Source organism: Notamacropus eugenii, chromosome 6 (assembly GCF_028372415.1).
Source record: "Notamacropus eugenii isolate mMacEug1 chromosome 6, mMacEug1.pri_v2, whole genome shotgun sequence".
Lineage (NCBI taxonomy): Eukaryota > Metazoa > Chordata > Mammalia > Diprotodontia > Macropodidae > Notamacropus > Notamacropus eugenii.
The window spans coordinates 51,351,378-51,377,299 of NC_092877.1; the positions used below are offsets into that span (position 1 = coordinate 51,351,378).

The 25,922-nt window shown below is 37.9% G+C and overlaps 1 protein-coding gene across 1 annotated transcript in view; it reads right to left on the reverse strand.

The window, feature by feature from the left end:
• Positions 1 to 25,922, reverse strand: part of POLN (DNA polymerase nu) — a 260,105-nt gene that overhangs the window by 50,294 nt on the left and 183,889 nt on the right. Inside the window, exons 11-12 of the mRNA XM_072620027.1 lie at positions 22,495 to 22,605; positions 14,604 to 14,682 (exon numbers count right to left, since the gene is read on the reverse strand). Of these exons, the coding sequence (XP_072476128.1) occupies positions 14,604 to 14,682; positions 22,495 to 22,605 (190 nt within the window). The remainder of the gene's footprint in view (positions 1 to 14,603; positions 14,683 to 22,494; positions 22,606 to 25,922) is intronic.

Consider the following 25,922-nt stretch of genomic DNA (forward strand, 5'->3'; position numbering starts at 1 on the left):
TTATTAAATATTAAATGATTTAAATGTGAGATATAACTCATCTATAAATACATTTTGATGTTTTTTTCCCCGTAAGGAAGCTCATTTATGGCCTATACAATTTTTTTTTCTAAAACAGGTTTATTTAGATATTTTATTTTCTCTTCTGTTAATCTAGGAATTTATATTTTTGTAAGTATTTTTCCATTTCACTCAAATTGTTACACTTATTGGCATATAATTGGGAAAAATAGCTTAATAACTGCTTTGATTTAATCTTCATTAGTTGCATTGTTGATACTAGTGACTTGGTTTTCTTCTCTCTTTTTAATCATATTAACCAATCTATTTTTATTGTTTTTTTTTCATAAGACCAACTCCTAGTTTTATTTATTAATTCATTGGGTTTTTTTACATTCAATTTTATTAATCTTACCTTTAATGTTTAGGATGTCCAATTTGGTGTTTAATTGGCAATTTTTAATTTGTTGTTTTTCTATTTTTTTTATAATTGCATACTCAGTTCCTTGACTGCTCTTTCTGTACTTTACTAATGTAAGCATTTAGAGATAAAAATTCTCCTCTGATTAATGCTTTTGATGCATTCCATAGGTTCTGATATGTCATCTCATTATTATCATTCTCTTTAAGTTATCAATTGTTTCTATTAGTCCTCCCCCCCCATTCTTTAAGATTAGGTTATTTAGTTTCCAATTAATTTTTAATCTATGTTCCTATGTTCCTTTACTAAATATAATTTTTGTGATCTGAAATAAAATTATATGAATATAATTTAATGATATAAAAGGATGCATGAAATATTTCTGCTTTTTTGCATTTAACTATGAAATTTTCATGCCCTAATATATAGTTATTTTTGTAAAGGTACCATGTAGCACTGAGAAAAAGATATATTCCTTTCTATTCCTATTCAATTCTCTCCACATGTCTATCATATTTAACCTATCTAAGATTCTCTTCATCTCCTTGACTTCTCTCTCATTTATATTTTTTTGGGGGATAGATTTATCTATAGTTCTTTAAGGGAAAGGTTGAAGTCCCCCACTATTATAGTTTTGCTATCTCTTTCCATCTTTAATTCATTAAACTTTCTCTTTAAAAATTTGGATGCTATAGTATTTAGTACATTTAGGTTTAGTGTTGATATTACTTCATTATCGATGGTACCTTTTATCATAACATAGTTTCCTTGTTTATCTCTTTTAATTAAATTTATTTTAGCTTTAACTTTGTCTGAGGTCATGATGTTTTTTTTCTTTTGAATCAACTGATGCATTTTTAGTCTATGTATATCTCTCATTTTTAGATGTGTTTTTTATAAGCAGCATATTTTTGGATTCTGATTTTTAATCCATTCTGCTATCTTCTTCCATTTTACAGGTGAATTCATCCCATTCACACTCAAAGTTATAATTACTAGTTGTGCATTTTCCTCTATTTTTCTCACTGTTTATCCTTCTCTCTCTTTTTACCCTATCCTTCTTCAGATACCTAACTTATTTATGACCAATGTCTCCCTAATTCGCACCACCTATAAGAATTAATCCCTTATCCTCTCCTCTCACCCTCCTATTTCTTGATCTACACAGCCTTCTAAAGGTCCCTCCCTTATCTTATTGCTTTGCCCTCTTCTTTCTTAATCTGCACGCCCTTTTAAGAATCTCTCCCTTATCCTATCCCCTTGCCCTCCTATTTCTTTGTAAGTTAAGAAGACTTATATCCTTCTAGTTGTTCATGTTATTCTCTCTTATTCCCATTCTGATGAGAATAAAGTTCTAGCACTACCAGCCCTAGACCCCTTCCTGTCCTTCACTGCAATAGTTCTTTCATTCATGCCTTGTTTATATGAGATAATTGCTCCGTTTTACCTCTCCTTAACCAATTTTATATTTTTAGGATCATCCCACAATACTCACCTCAACTGCAAGATTTCTATCTGTGTATGTTCTTTCAAACTATCTTAGTAATAATAACATTAAAAAATTATTTTCTTCATTTTATTTAGATTACTATCATTACCCTCCTACTCGCTCTAATTTCCTTCACCAATAAAAGTCCTCTCTTGTAACAAAAAAGTATGCTCATGCAAGACAAATTCACATTCTGATCATTTCTGAAAATCTATCTTACTCTGTATCTCCAATCCATTGCCTTTCACCATAAAGTTCAATTTAATATACAGTTTTAAAAAACTGTACATAAGTTCTGAGTTGATATTTGTTAAGTTCATAGTAAAAATTCTTTTTAATTAAAAACTTAAAAGTCTATAAATCATATGAGAGAATTCTACAAGTGAATATTTGAGATTTCTTGTGACATTATAATACTCCAACATATTTGCAATCTCATTGACGTGGGTACTCCCTCCAATTTTCTAATCCACCTAACAAATTTGAAACTTTTTAAAAATTCTCTTGACATTTTGAGGATATCAGTGTAACATAACAGAATGTCAGTTATCTCTTGGTCTTTTTACATGACTAGCTTATCTTATTCAGTCACATATTTCTTTGATGACATCTTTTACACTGCTTCCAGAGCATAATTCTTTATGAAGTATTCCTGCCCATGTATGTCTACATAAACCTCTTTGTTACTCTTTGGGTCACACTAAACTTCAGTTATCTTGGAGATTGTAGTGTTAATGATAACATTTTTAAGAGTTATAGATGTTTTCCAATGTAAGATGTAAACAGTTCGACCTTATTAAATTCCTTATAATTACTATTTCATGTTTGCTTCCTTTTATATCTCCTGATTCTTGCAGGTCAAATTTTCCATTCAATTGTGGTCTTTTCCTCATGAATACTTGAAAGTTCTTTAATTCATGAAATATCCATTTATTCCCCATACAGGATTTCACTAAGCTGTGCTAGGTAAGTTGTTGGTTGCAAAACCTTTGCTCTTTAGAATATCATGTTACATGACCTTTGGTCTTTTAATGTAGAAACAGCTAACTCTCATATTATTCTGATTGCAGTTTCACAGTATTTAAATTGTTTCTTTCTAGTTGTTTGTAGCATTTTCTCTTTGACCTGGGGACTTTGAAACTTAGCTAATATGTTCCTGTGAGTTTTCATTTTGGGATTTCTTTCCAGTGGTGATCAGTGGATTTTTTTAAGCTTCTATTTTACTGTCTAGTTTTAAAACTTTAAGGCAATTTAATTTAATAATTTCTTGAAGTATAGTGCTTAGACTCTTTTTTAAATTACAACTTTCAGGTAACACAACAATTCTTATATTGTCTTTCCTCAATCTGTTTTTTAGGTCAATTGTTTTTCTAATAAGATGTTTGATGCCTTTAACTTCCAACTTTGATTCTGTTTTATTATTTCTTGGTGTCTTCTGAAGTCATTAGCTTCCCCTTGTCCAATTCTAATTTTTAAGGAGTTGTTTTCTTCTGTAAGCTTCTTGATCTCTTTTTTCTACTCAAGTAGTTAATGCTAAAAAAACTTAAGAAGTGTCCATGATTGGCAAAGACCAGTGCCTGACACTGTACACAAGAATAAAGTCCAAATGGGTACATGATATAGGTATAACGGCTGATACTATAAACAAAATAGGGGAGCAAGGGATAGTGTATTTGTCAGATTTATGAAGAATGGAGAAATTTATGACCAAGCAAGAGACAGAGGACATTATGAAGTGCAAAATGGATAATTTTAATTACATTTTAAACTGAAAGGTTTTTGCACAAACAAACCCAATGAAACCAAGATTAGGAGGGAAGCAGAAAACTGGGAAAGGACTTCTATAATAGTGTCTGTGATAAAGGCCTCACTTCTAAAATATAGAGAGAACTGAGTCAAATTTACAAGAATATAAGTCATTCCTCAATTGATAAATGATCAAAAGATATGAACAGGCAGTTTTCAGAGGAAGAAATTAAAAGTATTTATAGTCATACAAAAAATATTCTAAATCACTATTGATTAGAGAGATGCAAATCAAAACAACTCTGAGGTACCACATCACACCTATAAGACTGGTTAACATGACAAAACAGGAAGATGACAAATGTTGGAAAAGATATGAGAGAGTTGGAACACTAATTCGTTGTTGGTGGAGCTGTGAGCTGATTCAATCACTCTGGAGAGCAATTTGGAACTATGCCCAAAGGGTTACAAAAATGTGCATATCCTTTGACCCAGCAATATCACTTCTGAGGCTGTATCCCAAAGAGATCATAAAAATGGGAAAGGGTCTCACATGTATAAAAATATTTATAGCAACTCTTTTTGTGATGGCCAAGAACTGAAAATTGAGGGAATGCCCATCAACTGGGGAATGGCTGAACAAGTTGTGGTATATTAATGTAATGGAATACTATTGTGCTATAAGAAATGAGGAAGAAGTGGACTTCAGAAAAACTTGGAAAAACTTATATGAACTGATGCTGAGTGAAATGAGCCAAACCAGGAGAAAATATACACAGTAATAGCCACAGCGTGCAAGGACTGCTTCTGATAGCCTAAGCCCTTCACAGCAATGCAAGGCCCTAAACCATTCCCAAAGGACTCCTGAGGCAAAATGCCATCCACATCCAAAGAACTATGGAATTGGAACACAGAACAAAGTAGACTATTTTCTCTTGTGTTATGTTTTGGTTTGGTTTTTCTCATGGCTTCTTCCAGCTGTTTTAATTCTTCCATGCAACATGACTAATGTGAAAATGTGTTTAAAAAGAATGTAAGTGTAGAACCTATGTAAGATTGCATGCCTTCACGGGGAGAGACAGAGGAGGGAAGGGGAGAAAATTTTAAACTTATAGAAGTGATTGTTAAAAACTGAAAACAAATAAATTAGTTAAATTTAAAAAATAATGAAAAAAAAGTGTCCTTCATCTTTGGTCTGTTTGCTGAAGAATACTCAGACAAATATGCTCTTTGTCAATCTGACATTAGCAATAGAAAGATTTTTCTTTTTAAAGAATTAAATATTATGATCTATTGTCTTTCTAAGGCACATATGTACAGGGGAACCCAAGACTTGCTGTACCTCCTGATTGCTACCCACTTCTGAGTCATGTGAACATAAATAATCCTTCCAGAGGGGTTGGGTTCTGCCTATAACCTATGTGATCTTGGACAAATCACTTAAGTCCTTACTAGTAAAATAAAAGGACTCTATAGTAATAAGAGAAGAAAACAAATGGAAGGAATTGGAATAGGCAATAAGGAAACAAAACTACCATTCTTTGCAGATGATATGATGTTATGCTTAGAAAACCCTAGAGAATCAACTAAAACACTAGTTGAAACAATTAACAACTTCAAAAGATACAAAATTAACCCCACAAATTATCATCATTTCTATATATTAGCCATAAAATCAAACAGGAAGATACAGAAAGAGAAATTCCATTTTAAATAACTACAGACAATATAAAATACTTAGGAGTCTACCTGCCAAGACAAACTCAGGAATTACATGAATACAATCACAAAATACTTTTCACATAAATAAAGTCATATCTAAACAACTGGAGAAATGATAATTGCTCATTGGTAGCCTAGCCAACATAATAAAAATGACAATTCTACCTGAGTTAATTCACTTAATCAATGTCACACCAAGTAAATTACCAAAGAATTACTTTATAGAGGTAGATAAAATAGTCCCAAAATTAATCGGGAAGAACAAAAGGTCAAGAACATCAAGGGAATCAACGGGAAAAAAAGTGAAGGAAGGTAGCTTTAGTAGATCCAGATTTCAAACTATCTTACCAAGCAGTAATCATTAAAACAACCTAGTACTGGATAAGAAATACAGTGGTGGATCAGTGGATCAGATTAGATACACAATATATAGTAGTTAATGACCATAGTAATCTGGTAACCTAGTGCGTGATAAATGCAAAGATTCAAGCTTTTGGGAAAAGAACTCATTATTTAACTAAACTGCCTGAGAAAACTGGAAAGCAGATTGACAGAAACTAGGCACAGACCAACATCTCACACCACATAACAAGATAAAGTCAAACTGAATAAATGAATTAAACATAAACTAGGGCAATATCATAAGGAAATTAGGGGAACTTGGGAAAATTTACTTGTAAGATCTATGGATAAGGGAAGAGTTTATGACCATACAAGAGATAGAGGGGATTACGGGAAGTAACATAGATGATTTTGTTTATATTCAACTAAAAAAGCTTTTGCACAAACAAAATTAATGCAGCCAAAATTAGGAGGAAAAAAAGAAACTGGGGGAAAAATTTTGTAGCAAATTTCTCTGATAAAGGTCTTATTTCCCAAATATATTGAAAACTGATTCAAATTTATAAGAAGATGAATTGTTTCCCAATTGATAAATCATCAAAGATATGAACAGGCAGTTTTCAGAAGAAGAAATCAAAGATACAAAATTAAAACAACTTTGAGGTACCATCTCATACCTATTAAATTGATTAATATGACAGAAAAGAAAAATGTGGGGGGAAATTTAGAAAAATTGGGACATTAATGTACTATTGTCAGAGTTGTGACTTAGTCTAATCATTTTGGAGAGCAATTTGGAACTATGCCCAAAGGGCAATAAAATTGTGCATACCCTTTTACAGAGCAATACCACTGCAAAGTCTGTGTCTTAAAGAATTTAAAGATAAGACCAATTTGAGCAAAAATAAATTTTTTAAAAATTTTTTATTACTTATTTTTAACACAGTTTATAATGGATAAGGCAATTCAAACTTTTGGTCAGGTGATACTTCTTTTTAAAGCATTTACAATATGAATCACAAAAGAATTTTTTTTTAAACATTAACCAGCTGAGACACAAATAATATTTATGTTGCTAACTTCACAAGCTCTTGACCTAATTGTCTCCACACTATTACTAAGAATTAAAGGACCCTAACATTGTTGTTGGTCTAAAGTCCTATGACTAATAGCTTAATTTTAGACAACCTCGGATGTTCCCCTAGCAATAATCTATAATTGAATAGATCTGTTATTAAGCTTATAAACCTTTTGACTATAGGAAATTGCCACCAAGAGTAGGGACATTGCAGGATACAGTATCTCCCCAACTTCATGTCAATTCCAAGCAGGATTGGATTATCCACTTGCATTCAGTCAGGCTTAAAGTCTACCAGGTGTCAGTGGGGAAATTGAGCAGCTGAACAGCTGCTCTCCCCCTTCCCTTGAGATCACCTTATGCCGTTCATACCAGCATCCCATCAGCTTACTGGCATCATGGATTAGAGGCTCAGATTACCTTTCCTGCTACCCATACCTGGAGTTAGACTCAGAAGAACTATCACTTAATAGTCCCATAGCATCTAAAAATGGTAAGTTCCAATAACCAGGTTTCAGATATGATTATAGTTTCACTTTGGCTAAGGAACATCTTTTGAAGCAAGTCTTAAGTGGCTTACATGCCTTTCTATACATGTTCTAGTTCCTGATTAAATGGCAATCATAAAATCAAATTTACCATTAAAACCTTGACTTTTTCATCGATGCCAAATTTTACCTGAGGTTACCTTCCTCTCGGAAATTTAGACTGAAATTCTTTTCTCTAAACTAAGATGTCATTGATTTATTCTCAGTAATTAATTCAGTCTATTGTTTTAATATAAATTGCTTTTACCTCACTTTGTAACATGTCCAATTTTTCTCCCCATCACTCCTCTCCCCCTGCTTCCTAATACCTTGCATTCTGATTACTCCTTCACTCAATGTACCCTCCCCTCCATCATACCCCACCCCTCTCCTATCCTCGTCTTCTCTCTTTTCTTGTAGGGCAAGATAAATTTCCATAACCCATTCCCTGTAGTTCTTATTTCCAGATGATATGCAATAAAAATTCTCAACATTCATTTCTAATACTTTGAATTCCAACTTCTCTCCCTCCCCAGCCCCACTGAGAAGGGAAGCAATTCAATACAGACTAAATATGTGTTCTTTTGCAAAAGACTTCCATAATAATTATGTTGCATAATATTAATTATATTGGACTCTGTCTTACCCTATCCCCTCTAATTTTTCCCCCCTACAATTGACCTTGTCCCTTCTTGAAAGTGTTTATTTCTAGTGACTCCCTTCTCCCATTTACCCTCCCTTCTAATATTCCCCTCACTCCACTAGTTGCCTCCTCTCCTACTTTCCTGTGGTGTGATATAAATTTTCATATCAAATTTAGTGAGCATGTTATTCCCTCCTTCAGCCACATGTGGGGAGAGTAGCTTTATTTTTTCCCCTCTCCCCTTCTCCCTTATCTCTTCCATTGAATAAGATTTTTCTTATCTATTTTATGAGTTATAGCCTGCCCCTTTCCATTATTCCCTTTCTCTTCCCAGAATTTTCCTCCTTCACCCCTTAATTTTTATTTTATTTTATTTTTTTGTCTGTATGTGTGGATATCATCTCTTTTGATATAACATACCCTGTACTCTCTATGTGTATGTGTCTATGTGTATGTGTGTGTGTATGTACAATCTCTCTAACTACCCAAATACTGAGAAAAGATTCAAGAGTTAAAAATATTTTCTTTCCATATAGTAATGTAAACAGTTCAGCTTTAGAGTCTTTTATGATTTTTCTTTTCTGTTTAGCTTTTCATGCTTCTCTTGATTCTTGTCTTGGGATGTCAAATTTTTAAATACATATCTGGTCTTTTCCTCAACATGAATTCTTGAAAGTTGTCTATATCATTGAATGACCATTTTTTCCCTTGAAGTATTATATTCAGATTTGCTGGGTAGGTGATTCTTGGTTTCAATCCCAGTTCTTTTGACTTCTGAAATATCCCATTCCAAGCCCTTTGATCCCTTAATGTTGAAGCTGCCAGATCATGTGTTATCCTGATTGCATTTCCACAGTACTCAAATTGTTTCTTTCTACCTGCTTGTCGTATTTTTTCCTTGACCTGGGAACTCTGAAATTTGGCCACAATATTCCTAGGAGTTTCTTTGTTTGGGTTTCTTTCAGGAGGTGATCAGTGAATTCTTTCATTATCCATTTTACCCTCTGATTCTATAACATCAGGGCAGTTTTCCTTGATAATTTCATGGAAGATAATGTCTAGGCTCTTTTTTTGATCATGGCTTGCAGGTACTCCAATAATTTTTAAATTATTTCTCCTGGATCTATTTTCCAGGTCAGTTGTTTTTCCAATGAGTTGTTTCACATTATCTTCTATTTTTTCAAATTTTTGGTTTTGTTTACTAACTGCTTGGTTTAACTCATAGTCATTCGTTTCCCTGAACTCAATTCTCTCTTTCAACAAATTATTTTGTTCAGTGAGCTTTTGAACCTTCTCCTCCATTTGGCTAATTCTGCTTTTTAAAACCTCCTTCTCCTTGTTGGCTTTTAGGACCTCTTTTTCCAATTGAGTTAGTCTCTTTTTAAAGCTGTTATTTTCCTCAGTATTTTTTTGGTTCTCCTTTAGTAAGCTGCTAACTTGTTTTTTAAGGTCTTCTATTACCTGAGCCCAGTTTAAGTTCCCTTTGGAGGCAGAGGCCTTGACTTCCTTTGACAGTATGCCTTGTTCTTCCTCATCTGAAAGGATGGGGGGAGACACCTGTTCCCCAAGAAAGTAACCTTCTATGGTCTTATTTTTTTCCCTTTTTTGGGCATTTTCCCAACCATTTACTTGACTTCTGAGTTTCCTCTCCACAACCTCCTGGCCTCCAGCTCCACCAAGCCAGCACAAGGGGATGAGATTCAAATGAGCTGCCCTCAAGCCTCAGGGCTTTAGGCGGGGGCAGGGCTACTATTCAGTGTGAGATTAAGTTCAGCTGCTCAGGTAGGGGCAGGGCCACCACACGGGTTCAGTTCCCTCAGGGGCTTTCTGATGAGACCTTCAATAATGGATGTGGGCTACTGCCTGCTTTGGGAGCCCCATCTGCTGCTGTCTGTACTGCTGCCTCCTGAGGAGACCTGAGTTATGGGGATACTTCGCTTCCCTCTTGGCCAGCTGAAAAGACCCTCTCATTGACCTTTGGCGCCTGTGGGTTGAGGGATCTGCGCTGCAGCTGGAGATTCTGCCCCTGAAGCCTGCTTGGATCTGCTCCTCTCAGTGCCGTGTGGCCAAGGCAGGACTGGGTTCCGCTCCACATCCAGTGTGCTGACAGACCTTTACTGTGGGTCTTTCAGGTCTCTCTGGGATAGAAACTTCCTACACTCTGCTGTTCTGTGGCTTCTGCTGCTCCAGAATTTGTTGAGAGCTCTTCTTTACAGGTATTTTATGGGCTGCAGGGTTGGAGCTAGCATATATGTATCTTTCTACTCCGCCATCTTGGCTCCTCTCCCAAAGAATGTTTAAAATAGCTCTTTTTGAGATGCAAAGAATTAGAAATTGAGGGGATACTCATCAATTGAGGAATGGCTAAACAAGTTATGGTAAGATTGTGTTGCAATGCTATTGTCCTATCAGAAATGATGAGCAGGATGGCTTCAGAAAAACCTGGGAAAACATATGAACTCGTGCAAAGTGAAATAAGCATAATCAGGGGAACATTGTACATAGTAACAGCAATATTTTTTTTTAATTTATTTATTTGACATTCATTTTAACAAAATTTTGGGTTCCAAATTTTCTCCCCTTTTGTCCCCTCCCCCCCAAACACCGAGCATTCTAATTGCCCCTATCACCAATCTGCTCTCTCTTCTCTCATCCCTCTCTGCCCTTGTCTCCATCTTCTCTTTTGACCTGTAGGGCCAGATAACTTTCTATACCCCTTTACCTGTATTTCTTTTTCCCTAGTGGCAAGAACATTACTCGACAGTTGTTCCTAACACTTTGAGTTCCAACTTCTTTACCTCCCTCCCTCCCCACCCCTTCCCTTTGGAAGGCAAGCAATTCAATATAGGCCATATCTGTGTAGTTTTGCAAATGACTTCCATAATAGTTGTGTTGTATAAGACTGACTATATTTCCCTCCATCCTATCCTGTCCCCCATTACTTCTATTCTCTTTTGATCCTGTCCCTCCCCATAAGTGTTGATCTCAAATTGCTCCCTCCTCCCCATGCCCTCCCTTCCATCATCCTCCCCACCCTGCTTATCCCCTTATCCCCCACTTTCCTGTATTGTAAGATAGGTTTTCATACCAAAATGAGTGTGCATTTTATTTCTTCCTTTAGTGGAGTGTGATGAGAGTAAACTTCATGTTTTGCTCTCATCTCCCCTCTTTATCCCTCCACTAATAAGTCTTTTGCTTGCCTCTTTTATGAGAGATAATTTGCCCCATTCCATTTCTCCCTTTCTCCTCCCAATATATTTCTCTCTCACCCCTCAATTTCATTTTTTAAAGATATGATCCCATCCTATTCCATTCACTCTGTGCTCTCTGTCTCTGTGTATGTGTGTGTGTGTGCATGTGTGCATGTGTAATCCCACCCAGTACCCAGATACTGAAAAGTTTCAAGAGTTACAAATATTGTCTTTCCATGTAGGAATGTAAACAGTTCAACTTTAGTAAGTCCTTTATGACTTCTCTTTGCTGTTCACCTTTTCATGGTTCTCTTCATTCTTGTGTTTGAAAGTCAAATTTTCTTTTCAGCTCTGGTCTTTTCATCAAGAATGCTTGAAAATCCTCTATTTCATTGAAAGACCATTTTCTCCCCTGAAGTACTATACTCAGTTTTGCTGGGTAGGTGATTCTTGGTTTTAGTCCTAGTTCCTTTGACTTCTGGAATATCCTATTCCATGCCCTTCAATCCCTTAATGTAGAAGCTGCTAGATCTTGTGTTATCCTGATTGTATTTCCATAATACTTGAATTGTTTCTTTCTAGCTGCTTGCAATATTTTCTCCTTGACCTGGGAACTCTGGAATTTGGCCACAATGTTCCTAGGAGTTTCCTTTTTGGATCTCTTTCAGGCAATGTTCTGTGGATTCCTTGAATATTTATTTTGCCCTCTGGTTCTAGAATCTCAGGGCAGTTTTCCTTGATAATTTCATGAAAGATGATGTCTAGGCTCTTTTTTTGATCATGGCTCTCAGGTAGTCCCATAATTTTTAAATTGTCTCTCCTGGATCTATTTTCCAGGTCAGTTGTTTTTCCAATGAGATATTTCACATTGTCTTCCATTTTGTCATTCTTTTGGTTTTGTTTTGTGATTTCTTGGTTTCTCATAAAGTCATTAGCCTCCATCTGTTCCATTCTAATTTTGAAAGAACTATTTTCTTCAGTGAGCTTTTGAATCTCCTTTTCCATTTGGCTAATGCTGCTTTTGAAAGCATTCTTCTCCTCATTGGCTTTTTGAACCTCTTTTGCCAATTGAGTTAGCCTATTTTTCAAGGTGTTATTTTCTTCAGCATTTTTTGGGGTCTCCTTTAGCAGGGTGCTGACCTGCTGTTCATGCTTTTACTGCATATCTCTCATTTCTCTTCCCAGCTTTTCTTCCACCTCTCTAAGTTGATTTTCAAAATCCTTTTTGAGCTCTTCCATGGCCTGAGCCCACAGAATATTTAGTCTGGATGTTTGGGATACAGAGGCCTTGACTTCTATGTCTTTGCCTCATGGTAAGCATTATTCCTTCTCATCAGAAGGGAAGGGAGGAGATGCCTGTTCACCAAGAAAGTAACCTTCTATAGTCTTATTTCTTTTCCCTTTTCTGGGCATTTTCCCAGCCAGTGACTTGACCTCTGAATATTCTCCTCACACCCACCTCACCTCCTGATCCTCCCAGCCAGAGCTTGGGGTCTGAGATTCAAATGCTGCTTCCTAGCCTCATGGCTTCCGCAGGGGTGGGGCTGCTATTCAGTGTGAGAGTAAGTTCAGGTACTCATGTCAGGGCAGGGCAGCCTCTCAGGCTCAGTTCCCTCAGGGGGTTTATGCAGAGACCTTCAACAATGGATCCAGGCTCCTGCCTGCTTGGGGAGCCCTGGTCTGCCGCTGCATCAGCTACTGCCTCCCGAGGGGGCCTGAGTTATGGGGGCACCCCATTCCCCTCTCGACCTGCCAAGAAGACCCTCTCACTGACTCCCGTCACCTGTGGGTGGAGGGACCCGCGCGGCCGCTGGAGATCCCGTCCCTGAAGCCCGCTCAGATCTGCTCCTCTCCATGCCGCGGCTGTGGCGGGGCTGGGCTGGGCTCCGCGTCCGCAGCACGACGGACCTTTTGCGAGAGGTTTGCAGGTCCCTCTGGAACAGAAATCTACTTTGCTCCACTGTGCTGTGGCCTCTACTACTCCAGAATTTGCCGTGAGTTCCTTTTTACCGATGTTCTATGGGTTGTGGGTTCAGAGCTATGTGTATATGCGTCTTTCTACTCCGCCATCTTGGCTCTGCCCCCCAGTAACAGCAATATTGTATTATGATCAACTATGTAAGATTTAGCTACTCTGGTCAATACAATGATCTAAGACAATTCCAAAAGACCCATGATGAAAAATGCTATAAACCTCCAGAGAACTGAACTCTGAATGCATATTGAAGTGTACTTTTAAATCACTTTATTTTTCTTGTTTTATTTTGTTTGTATTTTCTTTTGCAACATGGCTAATATGGAAATACATTTTGCATGACTTCACATGTATAATCAAAATTAAAGTACTTCCCTTATAGCGGAGGGGGAGGGGCATAAGAGAGGGAGGACTTGTGGAACTCAAAACTTTAAAATGATTTAAAAATTTTTCTCTGTGCAATTGGGAAGTATTTAATGAAATAAATAAAAATAAATTAAGAAAAAAAGAAATCTCAGTTGGCTGGTGAATTCTCTGTGCTTCTACATCAATCTCTTTAGAGAGTTTCCTTTTTTACTCCTCAAAAGTATTTTGTAGTACTGCTCAAAAGACAATTTGTGTCTTCAGAATTTCATTTTGAAAGTTTTTCTACCTAGGCTGACTTCCTAGACTTTAGTTGATGGGATCCTAATTCCTTTAAATCCTTTAAAATATGCTTTCCTCAAATCTTGGTGCCTGTTAGACTATGCCTAGCTGTGCCTTAGGAACCAACATTTAGTCTTATGTCAGTGATGACTATAATGATTTTAAAGGTGTGATTTCACAACTAAGCCCAAAGAATACATTAAAAGTATAGATGATAGCAGCTTAAGCTTCTGCTTACAAAAGCTGTATGGTTCACAGATTACAGATTATACATTTGTACAGTCGACCACACAAAACCCAGTTAAAGAAAAGGTTAAAACAATATTTGGGAATTTAAAATAATGACAAAATAGGTGAGATTTATGCAGTACTTCTTCAAAGTTTACAAAGTAGAATGCTTTGCATATTTATGTTTGTGGAAAGAATGAATGAAAGCAAAGTACTTTTTGTTCATGATCAAATAAGATCACAATTTGCCTTGTGGGAGAAATATTACAAGTATTATTATCTCTATTTTACAAATGAGTAACTGATGCTAAGAGAGATCACAGGAGTATAGGATAATAGCTCCAGAGCTGGAAAGACTTTGGAGCTTCATTAGTGCAATCTTCTCATTTTACATGTAAGGTCCAGAGAGCTTAAGGGACTTGTCTAAGGTCACACAAATATTAAGTGGCAGAGCTAGGATTCAGACCCAGTTCCTCTGACTAAGTTCACTATTCTTACCGTTGTTCTCCTTTGGTTAAGGAGTTATAGCAAAGATGCCTCAGGAGCTTGTGTCCTTATCAGAAATAGCTAAATAAATGTTTGGGTCATTCACTAACCTGGCTGTCAGCTTTGGAGAGGTGGCTATTGAAGAAAATAGCTTGATCATGGCCATTTTGCAGAGGTCAGCAGCAGAGCCTAAAAAAGAAAGAGCATCCTGTTTTGATTTGTTTTTTTATCAGTGAGGGAAAGAAGTACATCTCCTTGACCGTCAGTCTCTTCTAGCTCCTTCCTTACCCTCACGCTTATGGCTGAGTCCAACATGACTCCCAGACTAGTCCAGACCATTTATCCCTGGATTCTTGCAGTCCATAGTTCTTTCCTTCCAGCTGATACAATGTTCTGTTATTTTATAGCACATTCTCCACACCTACCTCCTAAGCATCTTTCCTAGACCACAAACATAGTTTTTGCTTATACCTTTCCTCAACCATACCCTTTTCCTTGTCAGATTCTCATAGACAATCTGCTTTGTGCTATTTTCTGTACAGTGCTGTGGGCCCATTTTCTATAGTAATAGCTGCTTTAAGTTAGCTGAGAAGAGGATAGTATCTCTCTCTCTCTCTCTCTTTCTCTCTCTTTATGATGGTGGAAAGCCCTTATTATCCTGGGCATCCTCTTTGGAAGACCTTGCTGAAGGTTTTCCTGATACCTTAGTTCTAGTAGGATGTACACACTGGCTGGTGCATGCTATCTTGGGCCAAAGGTCTATTGTTTACTGATGCAATGATGCTTATTTTATTTATATCACATGTAGTGGATTCCCTTCCCCTTCCTCCCATTTTTGAAGTGGTCTAAGTTACCAGTTCTGGCCACCACACCAATCCTGATGCTGATGTGGAAATCTGAACATGTGCAAGTATATTCCGCCTGCATCTGGCTACTCGTCGTTGGTTTGAGTCTCTTCAAGTGATTGCTCAGTCATAACTCTGTGGGAATTCTATATTGCTCAGAGGGGCAATTTGCCTCCCAGGTCTCTTTCTTGTTTCAAAACCTCAGGATTATTCTAAGCTGCATCCAGGAGTCAGGTGAGAGAACAGTACAAGCTTTATCCCACACCTAGCCCCGTAGAGCCAGAAATCCAGGCAAGTTTGTACCTGCGGGGGGAGGGGGAGGAGGGGAGCTGCCTTTCTTTTCTTATATTTCCTTTTCCAAAGAAGTGACTGAGCAACACCAAATCCAGATGACCTTGTGAATTTGAGAAGGTCATGAGATCCTGGATAGCCAGTGAGGCAGCAGCTTCAGTGCCTACAAGAGTGGCAAATTGATGTTACAACAGCAACAGGAAAATGCTAGTGCCAAAGGGAAAGTAAGCACTGGAGAGTGTGGGGTCCCCAGAAAAGTTCCTGGCTTACACTTGCATTTTGATAGGATGGTGCTCAGTAGAGGTGATACATGAAGTAGTTAGTTAACAGAACTGTTAAGTAAATACTGCGTCTTGATGAACGTAGATTCTAACTTGGCTAGAAAATTAGAAAACCTGTTTAAACTGTTCTACAATGGTGTGATTCTCTTATGCCTATCATTGCTGTGGGGAAATAAAATGACCAGTCTTGTACCTGATTCATATGGTTGTCAGCTGGGTACCTCTTTTACTTTCTCTTCCTTTTTGGGAAAATCCTGGACTATAGCCCCAGATAGAGTTGTCCCTGGGATAGCTAGGGTGGAAGTGATAGGCAAATGAATGTGAGAATTCGGAAACCCATTGAGAAACAATAAACTCTAAGCAAACCTTGATGGCAGGTAGAAGACAGAGACTGGCAGAAGTTGTCAGCCCCTGTGGCTTAAGCAAAGCAGTACCTAGCTAGCAACTTGGTTTGATATCCACTAATACTCTTGGGATTTAGAACTGGAAGATACCTTTAAAGATATTTTGATTTAATCCCTTTAAATTGCAGGAGAGGAAACCTGGACCCTGAGGGGTTAAGTGCTCAAGGTCTAGTGCTGGGAGCCATCCTAGAAATACTGTAGTTGTTCTACAATATCAAATCACCTGCACTTTCTAATAACTCATTCTCCTTCTTAACCTCACAGGCAGAGGAGAAAGAGGAAGACATTGGGCTCTAGACAAGTTGGTTTTATTGTAAGCCATCAAATCAATATTGTCTTAGTTCCAGAAAGATGGTAACAGTCAGTTCCTTTATGGTTTTTTCTACTTACCATCCCATCCCTATGACTTCCCATCCTCAAACCTCCTTCCTTTATCACCACTTTCCTATGAGATATCTCCTTATGTTAGAATGGAAGCTTCTCTACGGGAAGGGCCATCTTGCTTTTGCATTTGTATCTCAGTGTCAGCAAATATTCAAATAACTACATTCCATTAAATCATTCATAGGAGAAGTGACTATAAAGTAATGTGACTTTTTTTCTACATCAAGACTCATTTAAATGAACATTGTCCCTTTCAAGATATTATAGAATCTTAGAGTTAGAAGGGCCCTCAGAATCCAGAATCCATAACTTAACAGGACTTATCCCAGATGAGGAGTTATCCAACTTCGGCTAGAAACCCTCTGGTGAAGGAGAAACCTGCCCCCTCCCCATTCTACTTTTCAGAGAATCAGAGAATCAGAAGTATAACCTACAACGGGCTAGGAATATTTTCTCTAGTGTCATTAACAAGTGACCACCACACATGTACAAGAAAACCTTTAGGGATGGAGGACTTCTAAGCATTCTACTCTGGGACAGTTTCTGTTATTAGGACTTTTTTCCTTCTATTGAGTTGAAATCTCTCTCCCTGACACTTCCACTGCCACTCCTGACTTCTGTTTATGCCTCTGGGACAAGAGACACTTGTGATGATTGTTTCTCTTACACATGATGGTTTTTAGATATTTAAAGATCACTCTCATCACCAGAACAGACAGCACTTTACAAAGTGCTTTCCTAACTGAAATGACAAAAGGTGGGGGTGAGGGGGTGGGGATGGGGGGTTGGTCACATACAGGTCTGATGAGCTCCATGGGACAGAATTGAGGTTTAGAGAGAGGGAGCAGCTATTCCAAAGTCACATAGGTAGCAAGTAGAAGACCCTGATCTCTTGACTCCTAAACCCACCAGTGCTCTTGCCACTATACATGGTTTCACAAATTGCTATGGGTCTTTAGCTACTTTGTAAAACATCATTCACAGAGTTGGCTTCTCATCTTGCTCTTTGAGTGGCAGTGTGGCATAGTGAAAAGAAATCTGACCTTGTGGTCACTTTTGAATCTTCCCATTGATACTGTGGGACAATGAGCATGTCACCAAACCTCTCAAAGCCTCAGTCTCCTTAGTTATAAAATGGAGATAAGAATAAATATTTGTATTACTTTCCTCATAAGTATGTTTTAGGAGAAGCATTTTGCAAACCTTAAGATGTTATATAAATGGGAGCTATTATTTCTCATCAAAAGTCATAACCTTTAATTAGAACATTCATGTAAGTGTAACTTGTGCAACTAAATCCTACGGTTTCTTGACCAGGGCTTCCTACTCCCTGGAAGTGCTTTCTTCTGGTGGTAGCAATTGTCCCCTAATGAAATATAATGGGTGGCATTTCATAGATTTGATAAGACTTGACAGGTTTGTTGTCATGACCTAGATGTATCCTTTCCAGGAAGATGACCCATCACCCAATCAGCCACATGCTTCTTTGTCACCACCCACCAATATAGTACTTGTCTCCTTTGAACAATAACTGCCAGCATTTGTGGCTATTTCTTTCTGTTCTATGGAACGCCAGAAGCTGCTTCTTCCTCAAGCAATCTGCAGCCTTTTGTGGGAATACTTTCATTCCTGTTGAATAGCTCCCACGTTCTTCCTGTCCCCTTTATAACTTGTACTAACCAGACTCATGACCCTAGTTTCAACTGCCTTTTCCTCATAACACTTTTATTTCTAGATGTCTTAAATTTTTTTTTTCTGTCCTACAAAGTCTTCATCTTTCCTAATAAGGTAATGGAGAGGGGGTAGTCTGCAAGGCCTTTCATCTTTCATCAAACTGGTCAAGATCAGTTTGCATCTAAAAAGTGTATAGCATACCATAACAATCATGCCAACTATTCCCATTTTAGAGGTTTGACAATCTAGCCTTGGCTATGGAGGGCCTATGAATCACCTTTATTTCATTGCTTTGAAATGTTCTTGTGCCTTGTCCCATCATGTATCACAAGGACTGTATATTTTAGGTGTTCAGGTGCCTGCAGGTACCATTTTTGGGATTGGTCACACTTTAATGTTTAATTATTTTACAGGGGTTTCTTACTATTGGGTCATTCCCTTGGTGATGGGAATTACTGACTTGTGTTGCTAGTTTTTTGTTTTTTTATTTTTTTATTATAAATTTATTTATTTAACTTTTAACATTCATTTTCACAAAATTTTGGATTCCAAATTTTCTCCCCATTTGTCCCCTCCCCCATCCCTAAACACCGAGCATTCTGATTGCCCCTATCACCAATTTGCCCTCTCTTCTATCATCCCTCTCTGCCCTTGTCTCCATCTTCTCTTTTGACCTGTAGGGCCAGATAACTTTCTATACCCCTTTACCTGTATTTCTTTTTTCCTAGTGGCAAGAACATTACTCGACAGTTGTTCCTAACATTTTGAGTTCCAACTTCTTTACCTCCCTCCCTCCCCACCCCTTCCCTTTGGAAGGCAAGCAATTCAATATAGGCCATATCTGTGTAGTTTTGCAAATGACTTCCATAATAGTCGTGTTGTATAAGACTGACTATATTTCCCTCCATCCTATCCTGCCCCCATTGCTTCTATTCTCTCTTTTGATCCTGTCCCTCCCCATGAGTGTTAACCTCAAATTGCTCCCTCCTCCCCATGCCCTCCCTTCCATCGTCCCCCTCACCCTGCTTATCCCCTTATCCCCCACTTTCCTGTATTGTAAGATAGGTTATCATTACCAAAATGAGTGTGCATTTTATTTCTTCCTTTAGTGGAGTGTGATGAGAGTAAACTTCATGTTTTGCTCTCATCTCCCCTCTTTATCCCTCCACTAATAAGTCTTTTGCTTGCCTCTTTTATGAGAGATAATTTGCCCCATTCCATTTCTCCCTTTCTCCTCCCAATATATTTCTCTCTCACCCCTCAATTTCATTTTTTAAAGATATGATCCCATCCTATTCCATTCACTCTGTGCTCTCTGTCTCTGTGTATGTGTGTGTGTGTGCATGTGTGCATGTGTAATCCCACCCAGTACCCAGATACTGAAAAGTTTCAAGAGTTACAAATATTGTCTTTCCATGTAGGAATGTAAACAGTTCAACTTTAGTAAGTCCTTTATGACTTCTCTTTGCTGTTCACCTTTTCATGGTTCTCTTCATTCTTGTGTTTGAAAGTCAAATTTTCTTTTCAGCTCTGGTCTTTTCATCAAGAATGCTTGAAAATCCTCTATTTCATTGAAAGACCATTTTCTCCCCTGAAGTACTATACTCAGTTTTGCTGGGTAGGTGATTCTTGGTTTTAGTCCTAGTTCCTTTGACTTCTGGAATATCCTATTCCATGCCCTTCAATCCCTTAATGTAGAAGCTGCTAGATCTGGTGTTATTCTGATTGTATTTCCATAATACTTGAATTGTTTCTTTCTAGCTGCTTGCAATATTTTCTCCTTGACCTGGGAACTCTGGAATTTGGCCACAATGTTCCTAGGAGTTTCTCTTTTTGGATCTCTTTCAGGCAGTGTTCTGTGGATTCCTTGAATATTTATTTTGCCCTCTGGTTCTAGAATCTCAGGGCAGTTTTCCTTGATAATTTCATGAAAGATGATGTCTAGGCTCTTTTTTTGATCATGGCTCTCAGGTAGTCCCATAATTTTTAAATTGTCTCTCCTGGATCTATTTTCCAGGTCAGTTGTTTTTCCAATGAGATATTTCACATTATCTTCCATTTTGTCATTCTTTTGGTTTTGTTTTGTGATTTCTTGGTTTCTCATAAAGTCATTAGCCTCCATCTGTTCCATTCTAATTTTGAAAGAACTATTTTCTTCAGTGAGCTTTTGAACCTCCTTTTCCATTTGGCTAATTCTGCTTTTGAAAGCATTCTTCTCCTCATTGGCTTTTTGAACCTCTTTTGCCAATTGAGTTAGCCTATTTTTCAAGATGTTATTTTCTTCAGCATTTTTTTGGGTCTCCTTTAGTAAGGTGTTGACATGCTTTTCATGCTTTTCTTGTATCTCTCTCATTTTTCTTCCCAGTTTTTCCTCCACCTCTCTAACCTGATTTTCAAAATCCTTTTTGAGCTCTTCCATGGCCTGAGCCCACAGAATATTTATTTTGGATGTTTGGGATGCAGAAGCCTTGTTTTCTATGTCTTTCCCTGATGGTAAGCACTGTTCTTCCTCATCAGAAAGGATGGGAGGAGACACCTGTTCACCAAGAAAGTAACCTTCTATGGTCTTATCTTTTTCCCCTTTTCTGGGCATTTTCCCAGCCAGTGACTTGACTTCTGAGTTTCCTTTCCACACCCACCTGGCCTCCAGATCTGCCCAGCCAGAGCTTGGGGTCTGAGATTCAAATGCTGCTTCCCAGCCTCAGGGCTTTCAGTGGGGCGGAGATGCTATTCAGTGTGAGATTAAGTTCAGCTGCTTGGGTGGGGGCAGGGCTGCCACTCAGGGCTCAGTTCCCTCAGGGGGTTTATGCAGAGACCTTCAACAATGGATCCGGGCTCCTGCCTGCTTTGGGAGCCCCTGTCTGCTGCTGCCTCCACTGCTGCCTCCTGAGAGTGCCTGAGTTATCAGGGACACCCCGCTCCCCTCTCAGCCAGCCAAAGAGACTCTCTCACTGACCTGTAGCACCTGTGGGTGGAGGGACCTGAGCAGCTGCTGGAGATTCCATCCCTCAAGTCTGCTCGGATCTGCTCCTCTCAGTGCCGCGTGGCCAAGGCATGGCAGGGCTCCGCTCTGGTCCCAGGGTGCGATGGACCTTTTGGGTCAGTCTTTCAGATCTCTCTGGAAAAGATATCTCCTCCACTCCATTGTTCTGTGGCTTCTGGCGCTTCAGAATTTGTTGGGAGTTCTTCTTCTTCTTTTTTTTTTTTAATTTATTTTTTTTTATTATTATTTTTTAATGTTTTGGGAGTTCTTCTTTACAGATATTTCACGGGCTGTGGGTTTGGAGCTGGCATATGTGTATCTTTTTACTCTGCCATCTTGCCTCCTCCCTCCCCCCAGCCCGTGTTGCTAGTTTTTTAAAATGAAAATTTTATTTAATTTTCAACAAAGATCAGCCTTCTCTCCCTCCCACTTCCTTCTCTCATTTTCTATTACAAAGGCAGAAAAAAACAAAACTCCTGTAACAAACATTCAAAGTAAAGCAAAATAAATTTTCACATTGGCCATGTCTAAAAATATGCATCTCAGTCTGCCCTCTGACTCCATTACCTCTCTGTCAGGAGTTTGGCAACGTGTTTCATCAAGATTACTTAAGAATTGTAGTTAGTTGACTATCATCCTTTGTGATTGCCCTTGAAATATTCCACAGTCAAGAGACTTTCCTGACACCCGTTAGATGCTACTGAACACTCAATGATGTTGCACTTAGGCTATTGCTCGTAACTGTTATGATCTCAGGCTATAGAGATTATTTCACTAAGCTGCCCAAGTGTTAATGATCAGTAATCAGTACTAGTTTGATAATCATGAGATGGAATCACTAGGAACTATTTATTAGAGTAGCTGAAAATTATTCAAGTCTTGTTGACTGTGGCAGTTAGCTTCTATTGGCTTGAATGTTTTTAAGATATTAAAAAGTTGCATTCTAAAAATTGTTGACAAGGTAATTGAAATAGATCTTTTAAGAGAAGTCACAAATACTCTGGAAAGCATTATTAGAGAAATAGAATTATTAGAGAAATTAGTAAACTCACACCCACAGAGAAATTAATGTAGATATGTTTTACTTATATCAGATCTCCTTAATTCAAGGAGTAGGAAATGAATGATTATAGTTTTACCTTGGACCACAAAGTTTACTGCCTGTCTTTCTGCCTGAGTCCTCAGTCTGTAATCCTTTGCGTTAATATTTGGCAGGGGTCTTCTGCGTCCCATGATGGAAACCACATATCCTTGGGTTTTATGAAAGAGAAAATAGGCACGATGAATAGGTAAACTGGAAGTAGAGTAAGTACATGAAGTACAGACACATAAGTGTGCTTGTATACTACACAATAGGGTGTGGGTCCAGAAGGGACCTTAGTAATCATTTAGTCAAGCTCTTCATTTTACAGGTGAGAAAACTAAGGTCTCAACAAGGGAAGGGATGGACTTAATCACTTCTCTCCTCCCCTCCCACTGTAGCCTGTTCTACTTTGTTAGTTTTAAAAAAGTTGTTAGGAAGTCTGTCCTTACATCACATCTACATTTGACTCATTGCTCTTAGTATGTCTGTAGAACAAGTATAACCCTCATTTACATGCTAATCCTTCAAATACTTACAGACATCTATCATGTCCCCTTTACATCTTCCCTTCTCTAAGTAAATTATTCCCCATTTTTTAACCATTCCTCATATGGCATGATCTCCATCTCAAGATCCTTTGCCATCCTGGTTACCTTTTTCTGAGCTCCCATGAGCTCAATTATCATCTATCTGCAGATGATTTCCAGATTTATATATCTAGCCCTAGTCTCTGACTTGACCTTCTTCAGTCATGCATCACCAAATGCCTTCTGGATACCTCAAACTAAGTGTCCTGTAAACATCTCAAATTCAACATGCTCGAAACAGAACTCATTACCTTTCCCCCGGAAACTCTCCCCTCTACTGAACTTCTCTATTACTTTTGAGGGCACTACCACCCTCCCAGCAATCTTGGTAGCATCTTCAACTCCCTATTTACACTCACCCATTGCTAATGATAGTCATTTCTCCTGTCATAACATCTCTCAGATATGTCCCCACCAATTCATGCATGCACCATCTCATACCTCAATCACTGCAGTGACCTTTGATTTGTCCCTCAGTTTTAAGTCTCTTCCCAATCCAATCCATCCTCCACTTATTGACAAGGTGATTTTTTAAAAAAGTATCAATTCTCAAACTTTTTGGTCCCAGGACCCCTTTTACACTCTTAAAAATTATTGAGGACTCTCCAAAGAGATTTTGTGTAGGTGACATCTATCAATATTTATCATATTAGAAATGACAACATTTTAAGTGTTGTTATGAAAGTGGTTTCGACCTCACTAGCTCTATCACACTTATTCATGTTATAGGTCTTTTCCTCTACCACAGGACTGGAACCTCGTTGGTCTAGCCTTTTGAACTTTTTGCCTCACAGAACTTTTGCAAACTGGTTGCATAAATTGCTGTCTTTTCAATGACTTGGAGGTCTTTGGAAAAAGAACAAGGCAAACAATAAGGAGATTTCCTGAGGCAATACAAATGATCCCTTAGTTAATTGGAATTTTGGTCTGGCCCCTATCCCATTTTCCTGACCTGCAGATAGAAACTTTTTCCTCATACTGCAAAAAAAGTAACCAGCAACAGCATGCCCTGGGGATGCACAGAAGCCAATTATAAACAATCATGGGAAGATGTTGGAAATGCTCTTCAAAAATCAAAAATGTTTCCTGAGAAACGATTACTGTTGCATTTCCTCAGGAAACCAATTTTATAACACTGAACTGTTCTTTACAAGGAATGATAATAGCAACTGCAAATCTTTGAAAATTTATTTCCCCTATGATTTGTGTAATTTTTAAATATTACAACCATTGGCTTTACAGCTGAAAGGGAGACCATCTATTCCAAACACTTCTTTTTGAAGATGAGGAATGTAAGGCCCAGAGAGGTTTGTGACTTACTAAAAGTCACCCAAGGCATCAGTAGCAAACCTAGGACTCCTAACTCCAAATCCAGCATCCTTTCCATTATCATGTGCAGTCTTTATTTCCCTAAAATCTTTCTAAAAATTCTGAACCTGATAAACATCAAACAAAACGAGCATTTCCATATATACTACAGAATAGAAGGAGGTGTTTACACATGAAACCGTGAATCTCAATCATGTAGAGTTTTCAATATGTGACATTCAAAGCTGTCCTGTTTGCTTATGATTCCTTCAAGTCTTCCCTTGTGGAGAATGGTCTAACTGCCTATTTGTTCAGAGCACCACAGCTTTGGAGTTGGAAGTAATCTGAAAGGCATCTGTGTAGTCTAGCTCCCTCATTTTATGGATGAAGGAAACAAAAACCATAGAGGTAAAATGACTTGTACTCAAATCTGTCTTCTGACTGTCAAGTCCAAAGGTCTTTCCACTATACTATAACTGCTTCCCCATAGGTAAATTTCAAGGAGACATTTTTTGGGGCAGTATAAATAAGATCCTAACATTCAAAGCTATTTTAAAATGGAATTCCTTACATTAGTGGGCTTTCTATCTTTCTATCAGTAGAGACATTCAAGAAGAGGCTAGACGATGATTTGAAAGGGATTCTATAGAAATGACTCATCCGTTGGGCAGAGAGATTCCCTTTTTGCCTTTACAAAATAGAGCTAGGAGCACTGGGCAGGGAGTGGAGGTGGGTGTTGAGAGTCATAGAGGATCAGATTTCAGGTCAAGGTAAGAAAAAACATTTCTCACAATAAAAGCTAACCAACAGTGAAATCAGCTGCTCTATGATGTAGTTGTTCCTTATCATTGGAGGTATCTATTGATGACTCTGAATCAAGATCCAAGTGAGAGCTAACAAACAAAAATGCCAGTCTGGGTCAGTATCTGGGATTCTTTAGGGCAACAAAATTTAAAGGGTTGAGACAAAAGGAAGAAAGTGGTTACAGAAGTGATGATATAAGTTGTAGAGTCAAGATATGAGGCAAACCAGGGAACTGACAGTAGGTTCATTCTCTACTTCTAAAGATTCAGCTTTTAATGTATGTGTACCCTACTTCTGTCAGGTGTTGACATATTGGTATGCTTCTAGGAAATATCTACTAGTCCCCTTCCTGACTTAAGCTTGGGAATTCATTCACTCACTCATTCAACAAAAATACATGAAATTCTTATTGTGTACAAAGCATTTTGATAAAAATCAGGAAAGACAGAGTTCCTGTTTTCCAAGATATTATCACATAACAAAGGGATAAGATGTAATAATGTAATAAGATGTATTAAATAATAGGCATATTAGAAAGATGCAAAGTATTGCATGAGGTTAGAGGGGGAAGATTTCCTGAAGGAAGTGTCATTTGAATTGGACTTCAAAGAATTTGTAGGAATTCAATAGGTAAAGAAAGAGAGGGAGGACATGAACACAGGGAACAGTGGAGAAGTAGAAAAAAGTATGCCATGTTTGGTTCACGTTTATTTGTGACACTCATCAGAACAGAGAAGCAGAAATAGAAAATCTGTTATTATTGAGAAAGAGTAGGAAAACAGAG